Source organism: Homalodisca vitripennis, chromosome 8, assembly GCF_021130785.1.
Source record: "Homalodisca vitripennis isolate AUS2020 chromosome 8, UT_GWSS_2.1, whole genome shotgun sequence".
In the NCBI taxonomy this organism is placed as follows: Eukaryota; Metazoa; Arthropoda; class Insecta; order Hemiptera; family Cicadellidae; genus Homalodisca; species Homalodisca vitripennis.
In genome coordinates, this window is record NC_060214.1 from 23,997,536 (window position 1) to 24,021,101 (window position 23,566).

General features: G+C 32.5%; 1 protein-coding gene across 1 annotated transcript in view; it reads right to left on the reverse strand.

Moving 5' to 3' along the window:
* Positions 1-23,566, reverse strand: part of LOC124367435 (clustered mitochondria protein homolog) — a 72,766-nt gene that overhangs the window by 46,777 nt on the left and 2,423 nt on the right. The window contains 1 exon segment of the mRNA XM_046824245.1: positions 1,516-1,751. Within this exon segment, the coding sequence (XP_046680201.1) occupies positions 1,516-1,751 (236 nt within the window).

Consider the following 23,566-nt stretch of genomic DNA (forward strand, 5'->3'; position numbering starts at 1 on the left):
ATCCTGTATTGAGTTTAAACTCATCTGAATATCAAACACCTCAGTTCCTGGGCTGACAATCTTGACGGTGAAGCCCATGTCCTTTATAACCTATATCCCAAGTCAAAGAAGGAAACTCACCTGAATATCAAAAACCTCAGTTCCTGGACTGGACTGACAATCTTGACGGTGAAGCCGATGTTCTGTATAACCTATATCCCAAAAGGAAACTCACCTGAATATCAAAAGCCTCAGTTCCTGGACTGACAATCTTGACGGTGAAGCCCATGTCTTGTATAACCTATATCCCAAGTCAAAGAAGGAAACTCACCTGAATATCAAAAGCCTCAGTTCCTGGACTGACAATCTTGACGGTGAAGCCCATGTCTTGTATAACCTATATCCCAAGTCAAAGAAGGAAACTCACCTGAATATCAAAAGCCTCAGTTCCTGGACTGACAATCTTGACGGTGAAGCCCATGTCTTGTATAACCTATATCCCAAGTCAAAGAAGGAAACTCACCTGAATATCAAAAGCCTCAGTTCCTGGACTGACAATCTTGACGGTGAAGCCCATGTCTTGTATAACCTATATCCCAAGTCAAAGAATGAAACTCACCTGAATATCAAAAGCCTCAGTTCCTGGACTGACAATCTTGACGGTGAAGCCCATGTCTTGTATAAAGACCACCTCGGGCCTGATGACACTTAACAGGGAGTTGAAAGACATGACCTCTGTGACAGTTACCTGAATTAAGCAGGTGAATTCAGTAGAACTAAACAATGTAGGTAATTGATATCTTAATTTTTTTTTGCTAAACTAAAACTATTAAAATGTATTTTGAAAGATTTTTGTAAAATTAAAACTATGAAAAATATTAAACAGCCTTCAGTTTGTGGCCAATCCTTGTATAACTTTTACTGACAAAAATGTTTTCTAGGGATAGGATAAATTTGTTGGAAACAGTGTTAGTTATGTTTGCAGTATATTATTCAAAACAAGGTATATTTTGACAATGATGCTAATATCCTGTATTGAGTTTGAGCTCATCTGAATATCAAACACCTCAGTTCCTGGGCTGACAATCTTGACGGTGAAGCCCATGTCCTTTATAACCTATATCCCAAGTCAAAGAAGGAAACTCACCTGAATATCAAAAACCTCAGTTCCTGGACTGGACTGACAATCTTGACGGTGAAGCCCATGTCTTGTATAACCTATATCCCAAGTCAAAGAAGGAAACTCACCTGAATATCAAAAGCCTCAGTTCCTGGACTGACAATCTTGGCGGTGAAGCCCATGTCTTGTATAACCTATATCCCAAGTCAAAGAATGAAACTCACCTGAATATCAAAAGCCTCAGTTCCTGGACTGACAATCTTGACGGTGAAGCCCATGTCTTGTATAACCTATATCCCAAGTCAAAGAAGGAAACTCACCTGAATATCAAAAGCCTCAGTTCCTGGACTGACAATCTTGACGGTGAAGCCCATGTCTTGTATAACCTATATCCCAAGTCAAAGAATGAAACTCACCTGAATATCAAAAGCCTCAGTTCCTGGACTGACAATCTTGACGGTGAAGCCCATGTCTTGTATAAAGACCACCTCGGGCTCGTCCTTCTTGTCACTTCCTTTCTCATTGGCCTCGGTTTCTCCCTTCTCCACCTCTTCGGTTCCGTTACAGTTGCCATTGACTAGTTCTTTTTCCTTTGTCTCACACACCCCATTGGCTAGCGGCTTCCCCCCGGGATCCTTTGTGCTTTCCTTGCCTGGAACACAGTTACAATTTTTTATTTCTGAGAAATTGTCATAAAGAACATAAGTTCCTCAATCATAAACCACTAGCTAATGTAATAATTGAATATTGCTTTGTTATTTTATATAGGTTTACATAGTAGAATTCTGAAGTGCATTTTTCCTCTTGAGTACAATGTTAATGACTCTCAAAGGATATTCGTAACAACCGCATATTGACTGTGGATGAACTTTCTCGATATTTCTCAAAACTACTGTGCCACTTGGAAACAAAAGTATTAGTATGAATATTGTTATACATAATGTCATATAACTGTTCCCACCTACCAAACAATGATAGCAAATTGTTATATTTTAAAGTTTATTCGGTAAATTTCACACTTACTGTAAATCTTATATAGTCAGAGTCTATGTTATGTGTTTAATATGGACGTAAATATATACCATTGGCTAATGGTTAAACATTTTTGATAGAAAAAAGTATTTTGTCCTACAATAGTTTGAGAATTATTTCGGATCTTATTTCTTGAACTATTAATAGTTAAGATTAGAGGCTTTGGAAAATAACAATTTGGTGAGCAAAGAAGTTATATCGTTTTCTTTTTTATTAATAAGAAGGTACATAAATTAAATTACTTAACAATATTAAGATTTTCCATGTTTACTAATACAGGTATGGCAGTGGTCATCTCATTCGATGTACAAATATTCAACTTTGGAGCTACTAAAATTTAGACACAATACACCACTTACAATCACAATTACGGCAAGCCCCTTACAAATAATTTAATCACAATAATTTCAGTGGTGTTTGACAATAAAACATTGACTGTGTAAGAGTAGGCAAGTAATGTTGTAAGTATGACCAAACCCTTAGATAGAAAGCTAGTCAGAATGTCTAAATTATGTAATGACAGCAGTAAAAAAGGCAACATATAATTAACTGAGGAGCCAACAGGTTTCAGTCCACTCAACCCAACTACATAGAGAGTATTGTTTGCAACTCTCTCTTCACATTCCAAAATGAGTTTCAATCCAGCTCAACGAGTGAAACCAACAACGACTTTGTTTCCAATAATCTCACTTCACACTACAAAACGAGTTTCAATCCAAGTCAACGAGCAAAGCAAACAATAACTTAAAGATACAGACAGACAAAACGTGTGACCAAGTATATTTAATAATATCTTCTGAGTATAATTCAATAATTTTTAATTCTCATATCCAGATCCATATAGCTTATAGGATTTATATATATGGAGCCACAAAAAGGGAAAACCTAATAGAAATTTTAAACATCCCGAAACAAACAATCAAAGCTTATGTTAAATCTCAACTTTTTGAGATTTCGTCAAAGATTATTAAGAACATCTAGATATTTTGACTGTTTTTGTGCTTCATATTTTAGAATCTATAACTTTCATGCAAAAATAATGTACAAAAAAATACTATTATTAACCCATGTAAAACAAGACATAAAAATAAATACAATTTTGAGTTACCACCTGAAATTCTATAAAAAGAAAATGACATTTGCAGGAAATGTTTTGTTCTTAATACCATTAGGAAATTTAAAGGAGAACAATATTGTAATATATTATTTAAGAAACACAAATTTTTACAACAGGATTATTTTCCCATTCTATAGAACAATTTGAAAGTGCTAGTTTTTTAAGTTTTATATTTAGACTTAGTTTTAGTTTAGTTTAACAACACTCAATAAAGAATTTTTGACTTTTTAAACACTGTTAACTCTCAAAAAATGAAATTCTAGACACTCTTGACTCCAAAAGACCACTGAACTCCAAAATTGTAGCTTTTTAAAAAAAATTCAATATTTTTTATTATTACTGTTTTGAAAATTTGCTACTCCCAAGAGTAGTATTTTGCTACAACCTTTATTTCCAGACATATTTGGGCATTTATCTTGTTAACCCTCACACTCCTGAGCATTTACTGGCATAATTAATAACACTGCCTTAGGTCTCAAGAACAATAAAGTGTAATAATTATAATACACTCATACAATTAATTAAAATAACAGAACTAATAAAATAACAACAATTAAATCAATTTTAAAAAAATAATAAAAAGATTTATATTAATCACTTTATTGTATTTGTACGTTTACACTGTATGTTATTTTTTTTATATTATTTGTAATGTAAAAAATGTAAAAACTTCTTTGTAGAAGTAGCTTGACGAAGAAACCTTTTGTTTTGAAAGACCTCGGCCAAAAAATAAATAATTTTGGATAAGTGTTGTTTTACTAACCGCTTTCTTATAATCTACTAAAATGTGATAGATGTATGAACAAAAAAAAATCAAATTAAAACATATAAGCATTTAAATAACTGAAATGGTTTTTTTTAACGTCAAATGTCGGATATCTATAATGTTTTTATAAGGTACAATGGGTTTTTCTACTGTTTACAAGTGCAACTTGCGTGCAACAACAATTATCAGCCGCATGCGCTACCGAGCATTAAGTGACCTGCGGTAGAAACAATAACAACAATAGGAAGCCTACACGCTATTAATCAGGGAAGAACCCATTGACTGTTTTGAATGGAGGGAGGACAAAGGCCTTGGCGAGGGCCCGAAATAACGGAGCTGAGAGGAGTTTAAATTTGGCCGTCCACTCCACGACCATAGAACGGTACAATGTGTCGCACCGCGGCACACATGGCAAAGTGTCACTAAGCAGCATAAGTGATAATATGTGGCACAAAACGAGTGAGTGCTCTTCGAGCCCATTATCAAAATACCTTTGTTAGACAGCTCTCTCCATATGTACTGCAGTCGGTTCGACTTTGTAGGTTCTCCTTTATCACAGCAGAAATTGTAATTAAAAGTGATATAATTCTAAATGATCCTAGGAAGCACACTGTCATAAGGGGATGGACTTTTGAAACTTCGATAAAATATTTATTTTTGCTTTACGCTTTACGAACTAAATCACTGTTTTGGCATTTAATCAAAATCAAATATATTTATATGTATAGGTAATTTAAATATAAGTATAATTACTCTAATAAAAATGTTTTGTATGATGTTAAAATATAATTCTTTTTTTTGCCCCATTAATAAGTGTAAGCTCAAAATCGTGCAAGAAGGCTGCCACTTAAACACTGTGCTAGTTTCTTCAAACAAAACTACATTCACACGAATGTTATTAATGTTTATGTAAATGTATAAGTTTTAATTTATTATATTTGTATTGCTAATATTCCTTTGATGGTGTCTGATTATAAAACAGTAAGTATGATAAATGTGTTTGTCTATATGTGTATACATACATCCATGTTTCCATGCAGTCATAAGGATCGAGGAAGTTTTGTGACTAAATAACCGATTTCTGACTTTTAATTTGCTAAAACACAGATAAATCCACTGACCTCAACAGAATTCATTTTGTCCACATAAACAAAAGTCTTGTTTCATTTTTAATTAATTTTTTTTTTATGTATACTTAAATATTAAAAACTGGAAAAAAGAGATGAAAATGAACTGTTTCTTTGCAAACTATGTGACGATTCTATTCTATAAATAGCGTAGATAAAAGTATTATGATGGCTCTTTAAAATAAATTTTTAGTTTCAATGTAAATATCCACTTTGTTACCTCTCGAATCTAAAAAAAACTTAGCAACAAAAATGTCAATCCGTACATGTGTATTAAACACCATTGTTAATCAAACTAACTGATTGATTTGATCAAAATTGACTCCCGAGGTGAAATTAATTTATAATCTAAACAGACAATGCCTTAATTTTTGTAATCAAGTTAAAAACACAACAACAATCAGAAATTTTTATTTCATTCATTTCATTTATTTATTTCCAAACAATTCATGAATACAAATTGACTTATAAAATAGTAAAACGAAAATTGGAATAATACCTGCAGAGACTCCACGTCTGTGTGCAGGATTAGAGTTCTTAAGTCAGTCCAGCAGCACTAATAAACTTATTTAATTGAACTTTGCTAGCTTACATTAACATTAAATAAATGAACTTCTAAATGTGGTATAATTTTAAAACTAAAACATTGTATACATCCTACATAATATATAAGTAAAAAAAAAAGTAAACACGACAATCTACGATATTCTATTAATTAATAAAGCTAAGGAGAGAGTTAATCCAAGAACTAAGAGAAAGTTATATACGTTACTGTCAGAATTATAGTTTAGAAAAACCCTTGCAAATTGGCCAAGATGGTTTTGCATGTATATAAGTTACTAAATGGCCAGTTGAAGGGTTAAAAATATGTTTAACATCATGTAACGTATAGGTATTAACATAAATAATAGATTAGCAATTAAATATAACACAACTCAATTCTAATTCAGGTATTTGCAAAAGTTGGAGGCCTGGCATGGTGGAGGAGTGGACCTTTGGTTCCAACGACAGCAGGATAATTAAATAATTTTCAATTATTTCTCTCCAGCATAGCTTAAATTGCAACTAACCCACAACATTAAATTTATTGCAACAACAATTGTTGTTTAAACAAGAATTCATTGACAGAAGCAATATATACAGTTTTGTTAACCATGTTATAGTAAACACGACATAAAAATCAAGAGTGTTTTTAAAAATAAATAGTTTTCTTTTTACGAAAAGTATCTTTTTTGGACACAAAATTATAATTTCTGATTATATCTAGTTGTAAAATAATAACATTGCTAGGTTAAATGCTTACAGGGCCATGGACGATATCGTCTGTATATTAGTCTGTATACCGTGTGATGCCTGGATGATCCCATCATTGTCTGTCGTTTCAGAGTTACGTGGTAAATTTATTAACGATTAAGCCAGAAGCTTATATAAAATGTTTTATATTACCAAATTGATTTGTGAGCCTCAAAGCAAATACTTGGAAGCTGACCTTGTATCACTGCCAGGAAAAAAAATCACACAGGTGAACATTCACAATGACTTGGCATTTTCCTCCTATTCCTGTATCTCTAACAGTTTAACTTATCACAGAAGCTAAATATTTGTTTAGTTTTTTTTTATTAAAAAAAACTAAACAAATGATACATTTTAACACCTGGGTACTGTAACAGTTTAACAACTTAACCCTTTTGAACCCACACGTATATATTTACAACATCAAAAATAACATTCCTATATAATATATAGGACATTCTTTCTATGATGTATATTATAAATACAAGGTAGGAGTACACCAAAACATGCTTCACGTAACAGATTTCATTGAGGTTGCATGTGTTATTATGTGACATGATTGTATTCAATATCCATTAATAACAATGTAAATTGCTCGCTAATGCTCATCAAAGTCACATAGAAGACATGCACCTCCATCAAACTGGATGTTACTTATATAGTGAAGTTTCATGGAACGTTTCAAGTCGATATGTCAGTTCATTTCCAAGAAACCGTGCAGACAGACAGACAGACAAATGGAAATTTTCCAGTCACTCAAGTGACCCCACCTTAGTCCATTACAGCTCCATTTTAATGTAATTCCACATGGGATAGAGTATTTGTAAATGTTATTAAAACAACACTTTTCCAATACAGATTATTTTTCCGACAAGGCCTTTCAAAACCGAAGGTTTCATCATCAGGTGACTCCACAAATAAATAGTTACATTACTTTTATTACAATTAATATTAAAATAATACCATATGGTATAAATTTGGAAATATTTCAGCCAGGATAAATATTATGAACTTTTGTATTTGCATATTTACACAATATGGTATTTATATATTAATTGTAATAAAAATTATGTAAATATTTATTCATAGAGTTGCCTGACGAAGAAACCTTTGGTTTCGAAAGGCCTCGTCTGAAAAATAAATTACATTGGAAAAGTGTTTTTAATAACATTTACTACTATTTGAAAATGTTTCCAATTGCTCCAAGAGTCTTCAATTAGACTATAATTCAGATTTGAAAGTATAATGTTTTTATATTTAGAAATTATTTGAGAGAAAAAACCCTTCTGAAGGCTTATTTTCTAGATTTTTCAGTATTAATAGTCCTAACATACTACAAATCTGTTATCACTAACAATTAAACTATTACTATTGTAGCAAAATTTTTAAAATTACTAACACTATGATTATTTTTAAAAGGTTTATAAATATATTAAATATGATTTTTGGGGGTAATTTGGTTTTTTAAATTCCATGTTACTGCTGTTTGAGTATTATGATGACTAAAATGATGTCACCCATGAATATCACTTAATCCACCTCCCTGAACAAGATCATCAATGTATCTCATCGAAGTAGAGGATGGCAAATCCCAGGTTTTAGTATTAACCTAAACACGATTGCAAATATAGTTAGCAAAGAACACACAGATAAGAATAATGATGATAAAAAAGTAAGTTTCTTTAAAAATCATTCCTTCTACTGATTATGATTTGATCCATAAGTTCAATACTACTTTAAGACAATTTTCTAAGTTTATTATCTCTACTGATATAGGTAGTTGTATTTGTTACAGCAAAAATTTACTTATTCATATTTAATTTTGTAAAGTGTTAGATATATATAGTAACTTAATTTTTTAAATGCCTCTTTTTTACAGATTTAAAAGTCAACAAATTACAGAGTAAACGTAAGGTGGATTATAAATACATTATTAAGAATGCAATGTGCTGTGTCATCTATCAAGTGTAGATTATCTCTAGGAAGGGCAACTGGAGTGTATCAATGTATAAATATACATTTCAGAAAAGAACTATGTCAGTTTTTGCTCTAGACAAATTAAAATATGTGACTAAGGACTTTGTATGCATGTCACACCCATTTGACTAGACAAAGACCAACTTCAACAAAAAAAATCACAAGGCTAAATGTTACGGTAAGTTCTTGTTTTTCCTTGTACTGTAACGGAACACGTACAGTGAGTCAGAACAGTCCAGTTGTTGAGGTGCTGCTAACCCAAATGCGGGAATAGCAGCCTGTAGATAACTTCTATCCCCATTGCTGATAATTCTCTACAAATGGGGTTTTTTAAAGTTCATTTTCAAAAAAATAAAAACCAGTTATACCACTCCTAACTTAAGCATTAATGGCTTATGCTGTGATTTTGACTATTGTAATTTTGCTAATGTGAATGCACCAGAGGCTTCGGATATCCCCTTCAAAAATGTACACAGAACACTAAATAAACACAAAATAACTTGGAATAGATACAAAAGTATTTGCTATTAAATGAGTCTAATAAGTAACAGAATTAGTCTTTTTCCAATAATGTTATGTAAAATATTAGATAAAGTAACTTCTGCTTGATAACCAAAGGCTAGAAATGAGCAGTTTAAGAACCAAACGAATCAATGGTCAGTGTAAATATAGGTCAATGGGTTAAATAAATATATTAACAATATTTAAAAAAAACTAACAATGATTCTTGAAGCATTGAACAGATTTTAATTTGATAACAATAGTAAATTTTCGCACATTTCTCAGGGTTAATTTTTATTTTTGTGAGACCTTTTGAAATCAAACGTTTCATCGTTGGGCAACTTTATAATTTTTTTTAAGTTGTCTGACGATGGAGTCTTTGATTTCAAAAGACCTCACAAAATAAAAATCAACATTGGAAAATGAGTAATAATTTACACAATCACTGATATTAATTAACAATGAACAACTACATTAATTAATTTTAAACAGCTTATACTTTGAGATTAATATTATAAAAATTCAGTCAATCAAAACCAAGCAGGCACTTCTTTCGTTATACTTCTCTACTAGCCCCAGCAAAGAAAATTCTTGGCAAAGTCACCATATGCAAGTTAACAGTGCCTGACAGACTTATTTTATTTTATATAACTCGAGACATTCTCTCTAACTGGAATATAATATATCATTACTCCCAAATAGTTATTTTTAATTCTATTAAAATAGCTTAAATGAATCACAAATGCAAACACATTTTCCTAGCGTTAAGTTACAATGCTGTATAATCTAGGTAAACATTAAATTTATACCCTGGAAGTTGAAAATACTTGTATAATCCTTAAAGTTAATCATCTTTGTCAATCTGTTTTTACAGGTATCAAGAGAGCTGGGCAGTGATTGATTTGTTGTTAACGTAATAAATACGTTTGTTTCTTTATGTCTTATTAAACATCACGGTTATGTGATTGATTTTCACTAACTCATTAGTGAATTGTCTGGATATACCTTGTACTTTAAATGAAGTAATAAAATAAGTAAACAAACTCTAGTCTACTTTAACTACTGCTCCCACACCAGCAAAGGTCACACAGGCTATCTTGAGAGATAAACAGTTGAGTTTAGCTATCGTTTACAACAACAGTAGCACAGATGTTGCGTAATCATGAACCAATCCAATTCAATTCAATTGATGTACAAGATGTGTACTTTATACTTTAACGGACCTTTGTAATACACGTCTAAACATAGATCGATGCCTCACTAACATTACACAGCAAACAATGTGTATATGTGTATGTATAGTAGGCAAATTAGCACATAGGTTAATTGTAATAACACATAATACAGCAATTATTTTGAAAATAATATATAAGAATGTAACTAAAAAGGAGTAACTCTTTTGTGCTGTAACTCTCTTTTTTAGTATTAAAATTCTTGTTTATTAATGTAGCCAATATTGTGCATCCAATGCCTTCTCTTAGCTCTATAATGTGCTCATGGCTACTAAATATTTAAATCTAAATTTAAAAAATGTATTAATACACAAATAAATATATGCTGAAATCGTACGTTAAAAACTTTTTCACGCAAATTCGGTGAACAAATTATTTTATAATAAGTACTGTAAATAATGGATCAAACAAAGTAAACATCAGCTCCGCCGTTTGTCTATTTGTGTATCTTTCTGTCTGTCTGTTTCAAAATGTAAACATGTTTACAATTTTTCTTCTCTAAAATGTTATATAGTACGAGACACATCATTGCAAGCCTGGCCGTATGGGCAGTTACCGCACCACTCCTCCCCCTCACCTTGCGGCGTTGCTACACTGTCATATCAGCTGATTCTCAACTTGAAGAGAGGCAACGTCTTGCTTCGTTCCGGTTGTTTACATCCACTCTGTTCGTCTTGCTTCGTTCCGGTTGTTTACATCCACTCTGTTCGTCTTGCTTCATTTCAGTTGTTTACATCCACTCTGTTCGTCTTGGTTCGTTCTGGTTGTTTACATCCACTCTGTTCATCTTGCTTCATTTCGGTTGTTTACATCCACTCTGTTCGTCTTGCTTCATTTCGGTTGTTTACATCCACTCTGTTCGTCTTGCTTCATTCCGGTTGTTTACATCCACTCTGTTCGTCTTGCTTCATTCCGGTTGTTTACTCTGTTTACATCCACTCTGTTTGTCTTGCTTCATTCCAGTTGTTTACATCCACTCTGTTCGTCTTGCTTCGTTCTGGTTGTTTACATCCACTCTGTTCGTCTTGCTTCGTTCCGGTTGTTTACATCCACTCTGTTCGTCTTGCTTCGTTCCGGTTGTTTACATCCACTCTGTTCTTCGGCATTCGATTATTCTGCATGTTTTTATTTTATCATGTCTGACTCACACTCTGTGTCATAGTATAAATACATGTTAATTTTAATCGTGAAGGTAAAAGATTCAGTAACATAGATTAGCCCCAGGAGAGTTCACCTCTGGCTGGGAACCCACAGCAAAAATCGATGAATCACTTAAATCTGGGCAACCTTATGGATGTACAGGAGTGGCACATCACTAACCGCACATGTTGAGATTCTGGAGAGCAAGGGTAATTCGATAGGTCTAGTCTACTGCAGGAGATGATTGTTAGAGTTGGTGGGACTCCCCAAGTGTTAAGGGCTGTATATAGCCTAGACATAAGGACACAAGGGTGTGCCACCCCCTGCCTGATTTGACTGGAGAGGCTGGTTCAAAGCTGGCTTCCACTTTTTCCGAGGAGACACGTCTGAGATTAATTCCCTAAATCTTTCCTGATGGATCTTGACAGCAGGCAGTCCTGATCCCCAACCTTATTCATCCAGGATATCCTGTCACTCTGGAAACAGCGTAAAGGTCCCTTAAGGACAAGTGCAACTTCTAAGCTTCTAGTCCTAAGAGAACAAGAAACGTATAATGATGACAAATGTCGCAATCATATCACCCTTTTAAATTATCTAATTCGATTCCAATTATCCAATTATTCAAGGGTAATTCGATACGTCTAGTCTACTGCGGGAGATGACTGTTGGAGTTGGTGGGGTTTGTTCCCTAAGAGTCAAATATTCTTGCCAGCCTAGACATAAGGGTGTGCTACCTCCTGCCTGCTTTGACTGGAGAGGCCGGCTCAAAACTAGCTGGCTTCTCCTTCTTCCTAGGGGCATGACTTGAGATAACTGCCCTACACTTTTCCTCATGAATCTCGACAGGAGGCGGTCCCTACACCTAACCTTACCCATCTAGAATATCCTGTCACTCCAGAAGCAGTGCAAAGGTCCTTACAGAACTAGGTGCAATTTTCTAACCTTCTTGTCCTAAGAGAACAAAAAAAGCGTGCGCGCGCACACACACACACACGCACGCATGCATGCAAGCACGCACGCACGCGCGCGCACACACGCGCGCGCGCACACACACACACACACACAGATGAGAAGTATATATGAGAAGTAACAATTCCTCAATTGCTGAATTGAATTGATTATCCCATCACGTCACAATCTAGACTTGCATTGATATGTCTCTTACTATAGTAAATTACATTTTATTAAGGGGTAACAACAAATCAATTTTAGAATTTGAAAAAGTTAATGACCATTGTATTTATAAGGTTGAGTATAAGTGGGTTGTTTTTGGCTAAAGAGAGGTTTTCTGAGTGACAGTAATGGGAAGGCTCGGCCAACCATGGAGAGGCCAAGTCACTTAACAACTACCTGCCAAATAACAGTCCACTAAAATACATAAGCCAGTGGGGACATCCAGCAAACAAAATTTACAAAGAGTAAACATTTTTTTATAATCTATAACAGTTTAAAAAGAAGAGAGAAACAACACTATTTTCATAAACATAGAAAGTGGAATTGACAAAGATAAAGATAAAGTTGGTAGGGATTTTAACTAAACTTTTTTTAACTTACAATTTGTTGTTCCTACTTAACTTGATAAAAATGAGGTATTTACGTAAACCATGACTTCTTGATATTCTCCATAAAATAATAATTCACTGAATGTGTCTACTGTGCATAAAAATACCAAACATATTTATATATCTTAACTGGAAGGACTGAAACTTTATTAACCAGACTTATATGCTTACTTTTGACGTTATTGCATTGCAATAGTTTTTAACTTTTATATTAAGTTGAATACTAATATACACATTTAATCATATAATCACTTTGTTACATTACACATTTAATCATATAATCACTTTGTTACATTATAATGGGTGTAGTCTTAAATCAGGATAAAGATAAACAATTTTATCTGGAATCTTCAAGTTTTTTCCAGTTCAAACCGCTTCATAATATTATCATCACAATTCAAATCTTTAAATATTCTTGCCTCACTGTGGCAAGAACACATGATGTTCAACAAACTTCAGTTTCAGTTGAACATTCTGTTCCTGTCACGTAATCATAAGAAATAAAATTTTACCATCAACTTGAATATCAACAACAATGAAAGTTTACTCATTTACTTGAGCAATACTTATTGAATAGAGAGTAAAAATTACAGAGTATATTACAAAGTATTGAAAAATGTTATTTTCCAATTTAGACTAAAACAATGTATATTGTCAAAGGTTAGGTTGATGCAAAAACAATATATTAATGCGATAAAAAGGAATTTTACACTTTTTGACAGTATTTATTTCACAAACTAAATCCATTTTCAAGGAAACAGGATTTTTCCAGACATTTGCCATTGTTCAGTGATGCATAAAATCAGTAACACCAAATCAGTTAAATCCGTTTACCCAACTTTCCATAGAATTTCACACACTCATATATACAGTACAAACATTCGTGGGATCAATCCCGAGGACTGCAACACTGCCTACCGCAAATATCAATCCCAGGTGTGCTCCATGAACTCATCAAATGAATAAAAAGGGATAATGCACCAGGTAGTGCTTTGATTGGGCTTTGAGCTTTTTGGGATTCACTGGTTTTAAATTTAATGTTTCAGGGAGACTGTTAATTAGTTTGATCCCAGCCTAAGAAGGGAGGCATTCAAATTCTGCTATTCTATGCTGCTGGACTTGCAAGTGTTCCCAAGCTCTTATCTCACATCTGTGTATATCACTGCTCTGAGTCAATATACACTGTAATAGACAGCAAAATGCAGTTACTAAAATATACAAGCTGGGTAGAGTTAGCAAGCTAAGCTCCCCGAAGGCACTTCGAATACCACAGGCAGTAATAAATCTTTTAACCTAATCTTCTGCGTATCACCTGGCTCATACAATTAAAGATTTTATTAAAAGATTTCACACATAACCAAGAGAAGTATCAGGATCTGACACAATTGAACTGACAATGACGAGACAGTCCAAAGTGATACAAGCTACTTGTCACGATACAAGCTACTTGTCACGATACAAGCTACTTGTCGCGATACAAGCTACTTGTCGCGATACAAGCTACTTGTCACGATACAAGCTACTTGTCACGATACAAGCTACTTGTCGCGATACAAGCTACTTGTCACGATACAAGCTACTTGTCACGATACAAGCTACTTGTCACTATACAAGCTACTTGTCACGATACAAGCTACTTGTCACGATACAAGCTACTTGTCACGATACAAGCTACTTGTCACGATACAAGCTACTTGTCACGATACAAGCTACTTGTCACGATACAAGCTACTTGTCACGATACAAGCTACTTGTCACGATACAAGCTACTTGTCACGATACAAGCTACTTGTCACGATACAAGCTACTTGTCACGATACAAGCTACTTGTCACGATACAAGCTACTTGTCACGATACAAGCTACTTGTCACGATACAAGCTACTTGTCACGATACAAGCTACTTGTCACGATACAAGTTACTTGTTGCGTTATTGGAGATCATTGCACAGTTCATAACTGATCGTTTGACCACATGAAATAGATTGCAAAGAAAATAGGAACCCTCATCTAAGAAATAGCACCTAATTACTTTAACAACAAGTGAGGCTGGTTCACATAAATAAAATAAAATAGCCTGTATATAAAATTTATTAACATTATCATAAGAATCCACAGTGAACTTAATTTCTAAATGTTGTAAAATAGTCAGGTTAACTCTACTATTTTACAAAGCTTTTTCAAAATTAAAAAAAACATATTTTAAAAATGTACTGCTTCTTTGGTTTGTATATTTTAAAAACAATTGAAATTAACCTATTTTTTACATTTAATTTAATATTAAAAGGATACAAAACAATTGTGTGTGACAAAATAATCTTATAACAGCTAAAATCAAATATTATTATTACAATTATTCATCGCTATTACATCAAAGATCAACTAACTCCAGTTTTACTGTTGTATAGCAAGATAGGCAAACAATACTGGTTACGAGTACTAGAAGAATTATATCCAGTTTGAACTGGTATACAGAACACAACAGACTCTCTTCCTGCCTTTACTTCACTTTTCCAACACAGAGCACTTCAATGTGAATAGAAAATATGCCCTAGCTCCAGCTCCGTACACCTCTATAGTATAACTGTAATTTATTTCTCTGCAAAGTATAAATATATTATTTTACTGTGAATCTTTTTTTTTTTTTTTTTTTTTTTTTTTTTTTTTTTTTGCTTAATGGAATGCCCAATAGCACTACAACATTCAGTCTTAAGGCTACCTGACAACAGAATAATTCATATTTTAGTTTTGGTTCATTCTATTACAAGGAGGGAGTACGTCACTTCATGTGTTGCGTAACAGGTTTTACTGTGGTTACATGCAAAATCTAACCTATAACTCATTTAATAATCAAGATGTACTGCGGGCATTTACACAGATAGACCATTGTATAGAAAATAAAGTGACTGAAAATTACTTTCAAAAACTACCATTGTTGGACATGCACATCATAGAACTCATTCTTGTCTATGTAGAAATTAAGTTTCATGAAACATTTAAAATCTATGCATGAAATCTTTCTCGAGATATCTTGCCACATGATACATTGACATTTTTGTTCATCAAGTTACATTTCATAGCAATGTTCAAATAATAAAATTACGATAAGGTAGGGAGGGTACTACAACACAAGAGTGTGCTGAAATCACATCTCATCACAGGCTTCTAGCATTGACATTCAATTCTATTATTTTTTGTTTTATTCAATTATTAGGTGGATTGGTTGTAAAACTTTTTTACTTTCTATTGGGTCTGTCTATAATCCATTGTATAATTTCTTTGTATATAGACAGGATAGAGTTCGATGATGGTGCATGGTCCCTCAATGGAATTTAACTGAAGGTTACTAAAACCTATAACTTAAGGTGATACCTCGAGATTGAAATGAGCAGTAACCTGGAAATGTTGTACATTTTGCTTAGCTATTAGCCTACTTAGAGTTCTAGCAAAACTCCTCTCTGCTGTCTGTATTTTTGTCTATCTGCCCGTGTGTTCGATTTCCGTTGAATATCTCAAGAGCAAATCGAACTATGGACTTGAAATTACGCAATGTAATTTCTACTTATGTAATGGCGTGTTTAATTACACCATTACATAAGTAGAAATCAGCAGTTTTAATCACAAATGACTTTCCTAAGTACATACAGGAATACAGCAACAGCATCAGGTATGCTGATGACTCAATGCTCTTGCTCGGCAGAAGAACTCCTGATCAACTACAAATAGATGCATACACAGCAGTGAATATGGCTATCCAATATTGTCATAACAAAACAGCTCATTCTAGGGAGGTGTAGGAAAAAAACTCCAAGGCTACCAGAGACCGATGACACCACCTTTACCAAGTACCTTGGGGTAACAGTTGACCAAGACCTTTCTTGGACACCACACAAATCAACAACCTCTGCAAAAAGCTAAGCACCAGACCGTATGTAATACGATGAATAAAAAAATTATTGACACGTCCCTCTACGGAATTTGGCTAAGCCTATCCGCAGAATATCTTAAGAATGATTTCATCTGTAGTATTAAACTAAAGATGTGTAAATTTTACATAAAATGTTTTATTTCTTTATAGACAAGAATGAGTTCAATGAAGGTGCATGTACGTGAGATTTGACTAAATGTTATGGATATCTATCACTCAGCAAAATATTTTTTCTTCTGTCTGTCTGGGGGCAGTAAAAATTTCTTCTGTGTCTGATTGCCTGCCTGTTACCAGGATATCTCAAGAATGAAATGAACTTCAGACTTGAAATGTTGTATACAATCTCACTTTTGCTGTAACTTTGAACTCCGACAATCATATGCAGTTTGCTCTGCAAGGATTAAGATTATTGTGCCAAATTGAATTCCAAAGAGAGTTACAAAATTCAACAGTAAAAATTTCAGAGTGGATTCTTCACATGGAGCCTAGAAATTTGTATTTGCAGTAACCGAGCACTTGTTTAGCCAGAATATCACTGAACTTTGTTTGAGAGAAAATTATAAATTGTCAGAAATCTCAAAGATACATATTTGCTCAAGTACTTTGCTACAGTTCATTTACAAAATATTCTGTTCCTTTACAGATAGTGTTGTGTTTAAACCTCAACGATTTTATCAATCAATAGAACGATCAACATTACAGTAAAAGAAAACTGATAGAAAAGAACAATCACACTATTTCTGCGCTGGTTAAACAAAATCTTAGGCCAACAAATAATACCAACTCTGAACGCTTTCTTTTCTTAAAGAGTCAAATTCCCAAAAACTTCCATTTAGACATAAACACATACACACAAATGCAGAACTTTGGCAAACAGGAGTTTGAAACAAAATAACACAAAATTGTGCGAGCAAACAAATTTGATTTATTGACTTAACTGTGTTAAGTCCATTTTAGATATGGGAGGAGTGAGCCCAGGTCTGAAGGTCGCTGATAAGATAGACAGAGATGAACTTAAAAAGCTCAGCCTTGTTGACTAGTGCTACGCACATATATTGCTGACTTTCATCATAAGAAAACTGCGTTTTCAGATGAACAGTTAAAGAATGCGATTAAACCAATTCCTAAAAAAATTAAAACTAATATTAATGTGAAAATTTAAATTGGAAATGGACTGGAAATTTTACAAGGAATTGTCTAAGTTTTTAAAAACACAGTTAATAATAAATCATTTATTTTATCACACACATAAATTTTTAAGTACCAATAATTCCACAGAGGTCTGGAAAATAGACTGAGTTTGTAATGGAAACTGATGATCAAATGTACAGGGTGTCCATAAATTACTCTAACAAACTTCCCATTTTATTTTTCAGGTCAAAATAAGTAAAAAAGTAAAATAGAGTAAAGCCCTATCTTGCTTAATTTTCCATCTGTATGTATTTTAGTGCTTTTTCAGAGAAACGTTATATCTTTCAATTGAATAAAGGTACAAATTTTTAATTTTAAAAATTTTTAGTCTAATTAAGACTTGTTTAGTACAATATCAGAATGGCGGCTGTAAAACATTTTCACTCTATAATAACTCAGAAAACGATGATTTATAAGAACAAGTCACTAGTCACTATATGAGAACATTTATAGGAAAAGTAAAATATTGTTTACTTTTAGATGAACATTACGATACTAAGTTATTTCACTACGACAAATTATAACTGAGCAGTTAAAGTTTTATTGAGCGCCATCCGTCACTAAAAAATCACTAATCAAGTTTAATGTTGTTTAACGGCTGATTAATAACCAGCTGATTGTTGCTTAACAGATGGGATTACTGGCTCCTTCTCATCATTTTGCTATAGAATTTTTTTGGGAGTAAGTATGTGATGTTTTGATGGATTGGATCTTGAAATTATTTTGTACTAAAACACCCAAATATGATTGATACAGATGCAATTAGATGGTTTACACAATTTTATTTACTATTTAATTACTTTAAATGTGTTAATTTACTAAAAAAATTAATTACTCTAAAATTTCATTCCTTGAATTGTAGCTGTCTGTGTATTACATCTAAAAGCTGACATTACTATATCACTGTGGTTGATTGTATTTAGTAAACAATCTCGTTTAAATATGAAAAAAACATATAACTGGTGTAATAAAACTGTGTAAATTAATAAATTCAATATTTAACTGGTATTTGGTTACTGAGAAAACGCTTACAACTCAAGTGAAAACAAGAGGACATGGCTTTAATGATGATTTATTGGATAGTAGCTAACTGTAATATGTAAAGCAGCTGAGAAGGCCAACCGGAGGGGGGAGGGGTCGCCAATCATTCGGGGGCACGCTCGTTGCGTCACTGAGCTCATACTGTTGATAGGATGGATGCCATCTCTGACTCGCTCACTATTATCAACCCATCCAATCAAGTGTTTAAACCTCATCTTGTTGTGGGCTCATGCCTGAGGTGATAGTGCCAACATTTTTACCACACTAAAACACTTTTGGAAAGGCAATAACATCAGCTGTTAAAACAAAGATAAACCTTCTTAAATATGACAGCTTTAAATAATATGAAAGATAAGCAAATTAATTAGATAGTGTCAAAAAACTACACAATTTGTATAAAAAACCAATGCACCAAACTAGTATGCCCAAATAACAATTTTAATTCTGAGAATAATTTTTTTCAAAACAAACTTCCTAAAAATTGGGACTCTGTAAAGTTAAGAACGGCTTTTTTCATATCAGCTATGAACTTAACTTAGTTACCTAACTGCATGATAGAATGAGTTCTCAATTCATTATTAGAGTTTGATTCATTTTTAGCACAAAATATTTCACTTTTAGAGGCTTCCCAAATTTTAGGGACTTTTTTCTTAATACGGACAATTTTCATGGTATATTTACAAAAATTTGACAACATCAACAGTTTTGGCTGAAAGAAGTAAAAAAGTTGATTAAGCACACTATTTTACCACAATGTACTTCTTTATGAAGTTTGATGTAAAAAAAAAACCTTTAACATCAAATGAATGCTACATCATTTTTTAAACAAACCATTACACAATGTATTTCTAACCTTTGGAACATGTCCCAATAGCATGTGAGGTAGGATATATTCTGTACTTGTCTAGATTTGTTTTGCCACTGTTCCATTGTATTACAATTGTAAAATTTCAAATTACCATATAGTTATTACATCATTTTACAATTTAACACCTTTCAATAAAACCTGTTGATAGTTTTGATATATTCTACTCGCCTACATCCTGTTGATAGTTTTGATATATTCTAATTGCCTACACCTCCCATCTGTGGGAGAAACTGTTCAGTTAGTGTGAACTTGTAGTGTGTGAGTTGTGAGAAGACAGAAAAACAATAATCCGTCCCATTGGTTCTTGAAAGATCAATAGAACCTTAGAGACAAAATAAAACTGAAGCATTAACAGACTATGTGATAAAACTTTTACTGGTCTAACCAGTATCCCTGCAAATCGTAATAAGCTCGTAAATATGAAAACTAAAATTTTTCTCATGATGTGGGTTGAGGGAAAGTACAAAAAAAGCAGCTTGTTATGAAAATTTAATTTTTACAACACTTTGCTGCTATCTGTATTAATGACAGTACTTTAAATAAAACAGTTTAGGATTGGCAAAAGATCAGAAACAACTAGAAATGTTAGAAATAGTTCAGTTACAAAAGCTCATTGCCATTTTCTATGCAGGGGGTAAAAATAACCATCTCCCCAACCTCCCCACAGTCTGCCAGATGTGAGTGTCTACTCTATAGATCTATTTTTAATCTATCAACACAGTTTTTATACCTCCTCAGGGGTAACTTCTGTCACATCGGGACATGAGGATTTCAGTAATAAAATATTACACTACACAATAGTAAATACACAATAGTTTGTCTATTTTTATAATAATAAAAATACAAAACATTTTTATATTGCATCGTATTATTTAGTATTGGAGCAAAATTTATAAATCAATATTTTTATGCAATTAGAATTTTAATACCACAGAATGTTTAGTGTATTAGAAAAATTTAAACTAACCACACTAATTAAAATACAAATATATTAAAAAAGAAATAGAAATACAAGTATAAATCAATACAATATAATACAATACAGATAGTGGTCATGTTGATGTTGTTAGTGAATCTAAAACAATAATAAATTAAAATTTTATACTAAAAGTTGATTGTTAGAACATTGTTACTAGATAACACTTGGTTTTTTGTTTAGTTAAAAAGTGTTAACCCTTTGAGTGCCAAGTATTTATTGAGTGGGTATACTGAAAAGTGCCAGGTATTTTTCTAGTGGGTGTACCTAAAAGTGCCAGCCCTTTTGCAGGCATTTTGCAAGGTTTTAGTAAAGAATTCACAGTTTGATTATTTAATAAGCTATCAACATGATTCTTTTTTTATTTTTCTCTGAAAACTCTGTTTAATTAACATAAAATAACAAAGTTACCATAACACTAAATTTAGGAATACCTAAAATGGACTTACCTAAAAAAAAATTCAAAAATATTTTTTAATTTCATTTTTTAACCAAATTATTATGACCAAAAAAATTCATATCCTTTTCTTAGTCCATATCACTGGAAAGTGTATGCAATTGTCTGTAAATCTTGAAAAATTTATATTATTATCTTCAATAATGAGTAAGTTATACAACTTTTAAGAAACTATTGTCACGTTGTTTCTGGTAGCTATGGCAACCAAAAATGTTTATTATGTGAGTTTCATAATTTAAAGTTTGATCGGAAGTGTACTATAACAATTTATTTTGAAAAGAACGATTCTTCACAAACATTTCAATATGATATTATTTAAAAATATTAAAGGTTACAATTTTTAGTGACTTTTTCCCGAACGTCCGGTAAAATCGGACGTTGGCACTCAAAGGGTTAATGATAGTGTACAAAGACTTTTTTGTGCACTTCAACTAGAGAGAACTCAATCACTTACTTTAGTGCAACAAAATTTTTGTTATACTTTTTAAAAAAAACCTTATCCACCAAGTAGGCAGTCTATGTGTAATTGGTACAAGAAATTAAAAAATACACAATGTCTGTGTGAATTAAAAAGTTCTGAAAGGCCAAAACTGCTTCAAGATCATGGGCAACAGGTTTCAGTTTCTGTCCTTTGGAGTCCAATAAAGTCAAAGGTAAGGGTGGAACCTAAAGATCTTAACCATCTCTTTAAAGAATTTGGAGAAATCATTTGAAGACATAACCTTACAAATACTACATAATAATGATAAGGTGGAATATTGAGCATTTTGTGTTGGCATCCTTTTGATGAAGATGGATTCACTGATCGACTAATCTTTGGTGACAAATCAACGGTTCATATCAGTGAAAAGATTAATAAGCACAACGTTTATAAGGGAACAGACAATCCTATAGTAAACTTCATTGTAGCATTTTCCAACTCAACCATTCTGTTATTTTTTAATGTACTAATGAATTTAATTTTTTCCTTAAATTACAAAAACTAAGAATGTATATTATATTTACAGTTATATAATGTACAAAGCATCTTTACATTAGGCATAATATTAAATATTACACTCTACACACACTGGAGAGAGTTAGAACATTAATTACTGTATTTCTAAACGTTGATTGAGTTTAATTTAAATATAAAAAAATACTCCTTTAATTTATACATCAGTCTAAAGAAAATCCTCAAATGTAGTATGTGCAGAGTAACCCTCATACTTATGAGGACTTCGCATGATCATGCTTAGATTTACTTAAAGTAAGAAAAACTTAACAACGCCAAATAATACAAAAAGTTGCCTACCTACACCAAAATTACTCAACTGTTTTAAAGCGTCATAAAAATATACAAATTCATATTTTAAATACACTATATAAAGCCTATCATCTCCTAACTTTGAATATAACTTCAACTTTTTGTATACTGTAAAATTGCAAATAGATTTCTATTCCACTCTAAATTATTTCTATTTCATAGATTATTAAATGGGCTTCTTCAATATGCCTCTTAGTTTTACTGTGTTTCATATATGGAAGTTTCATATTGTTTTAAAATATATTGTATCGAAAATGTGATTTCAATATAATATCTTTCACTTTTGAAATTCTAATAAGTGTAATTTTGTGTATGTGCGTAGTGCACATGTAATCTAGTAATAAATACTATTTATTTAACTGACCATTCTCTATGTACAAGATTGTGTTTCATGATAAAGAAACTTATAGTATTGTATTTCAACCACCTGATGACCTCCTCATTGATCACCCAGGTTGTGAATACTTAAAATGATTTAAATTTACAATTATTAGGTAAACGTAACCAAGGTCATAGTAGTTTGATTAATTTATTCACAGGCAAAAATAGAGCAATTGATAATTGATGAATCACATTACAATGGCATAATCTAGGGAAATGACAATTATTCAAGCATCAGTAGTTTATTATTTACATTGCTTAACTGAAAATTCAAGCCATCTTTTAATGGTTGCCATTTCCAGCTTGGTTGTCTATTTGAGGTCATGTTTGCGGTATTGTACTCTACTAATTTGATAATCTTTAATTTTATGTGCATACCAATCCATGCTTACATTTAAGATTTTCTTCTGAATCCTTAGAGACCGTTTGAGGAAGTAGCGAGTCACTGGATATGAGTTAATTTAGATTTTTTTGTCCAATAAGTCTGTACCAAGTTTTGTGGCTCTATCTTAATTCGTTTCAAAAATATTTAACTGTCCCAGAACTTTTTGGACACCTTGTATATTGCATTCT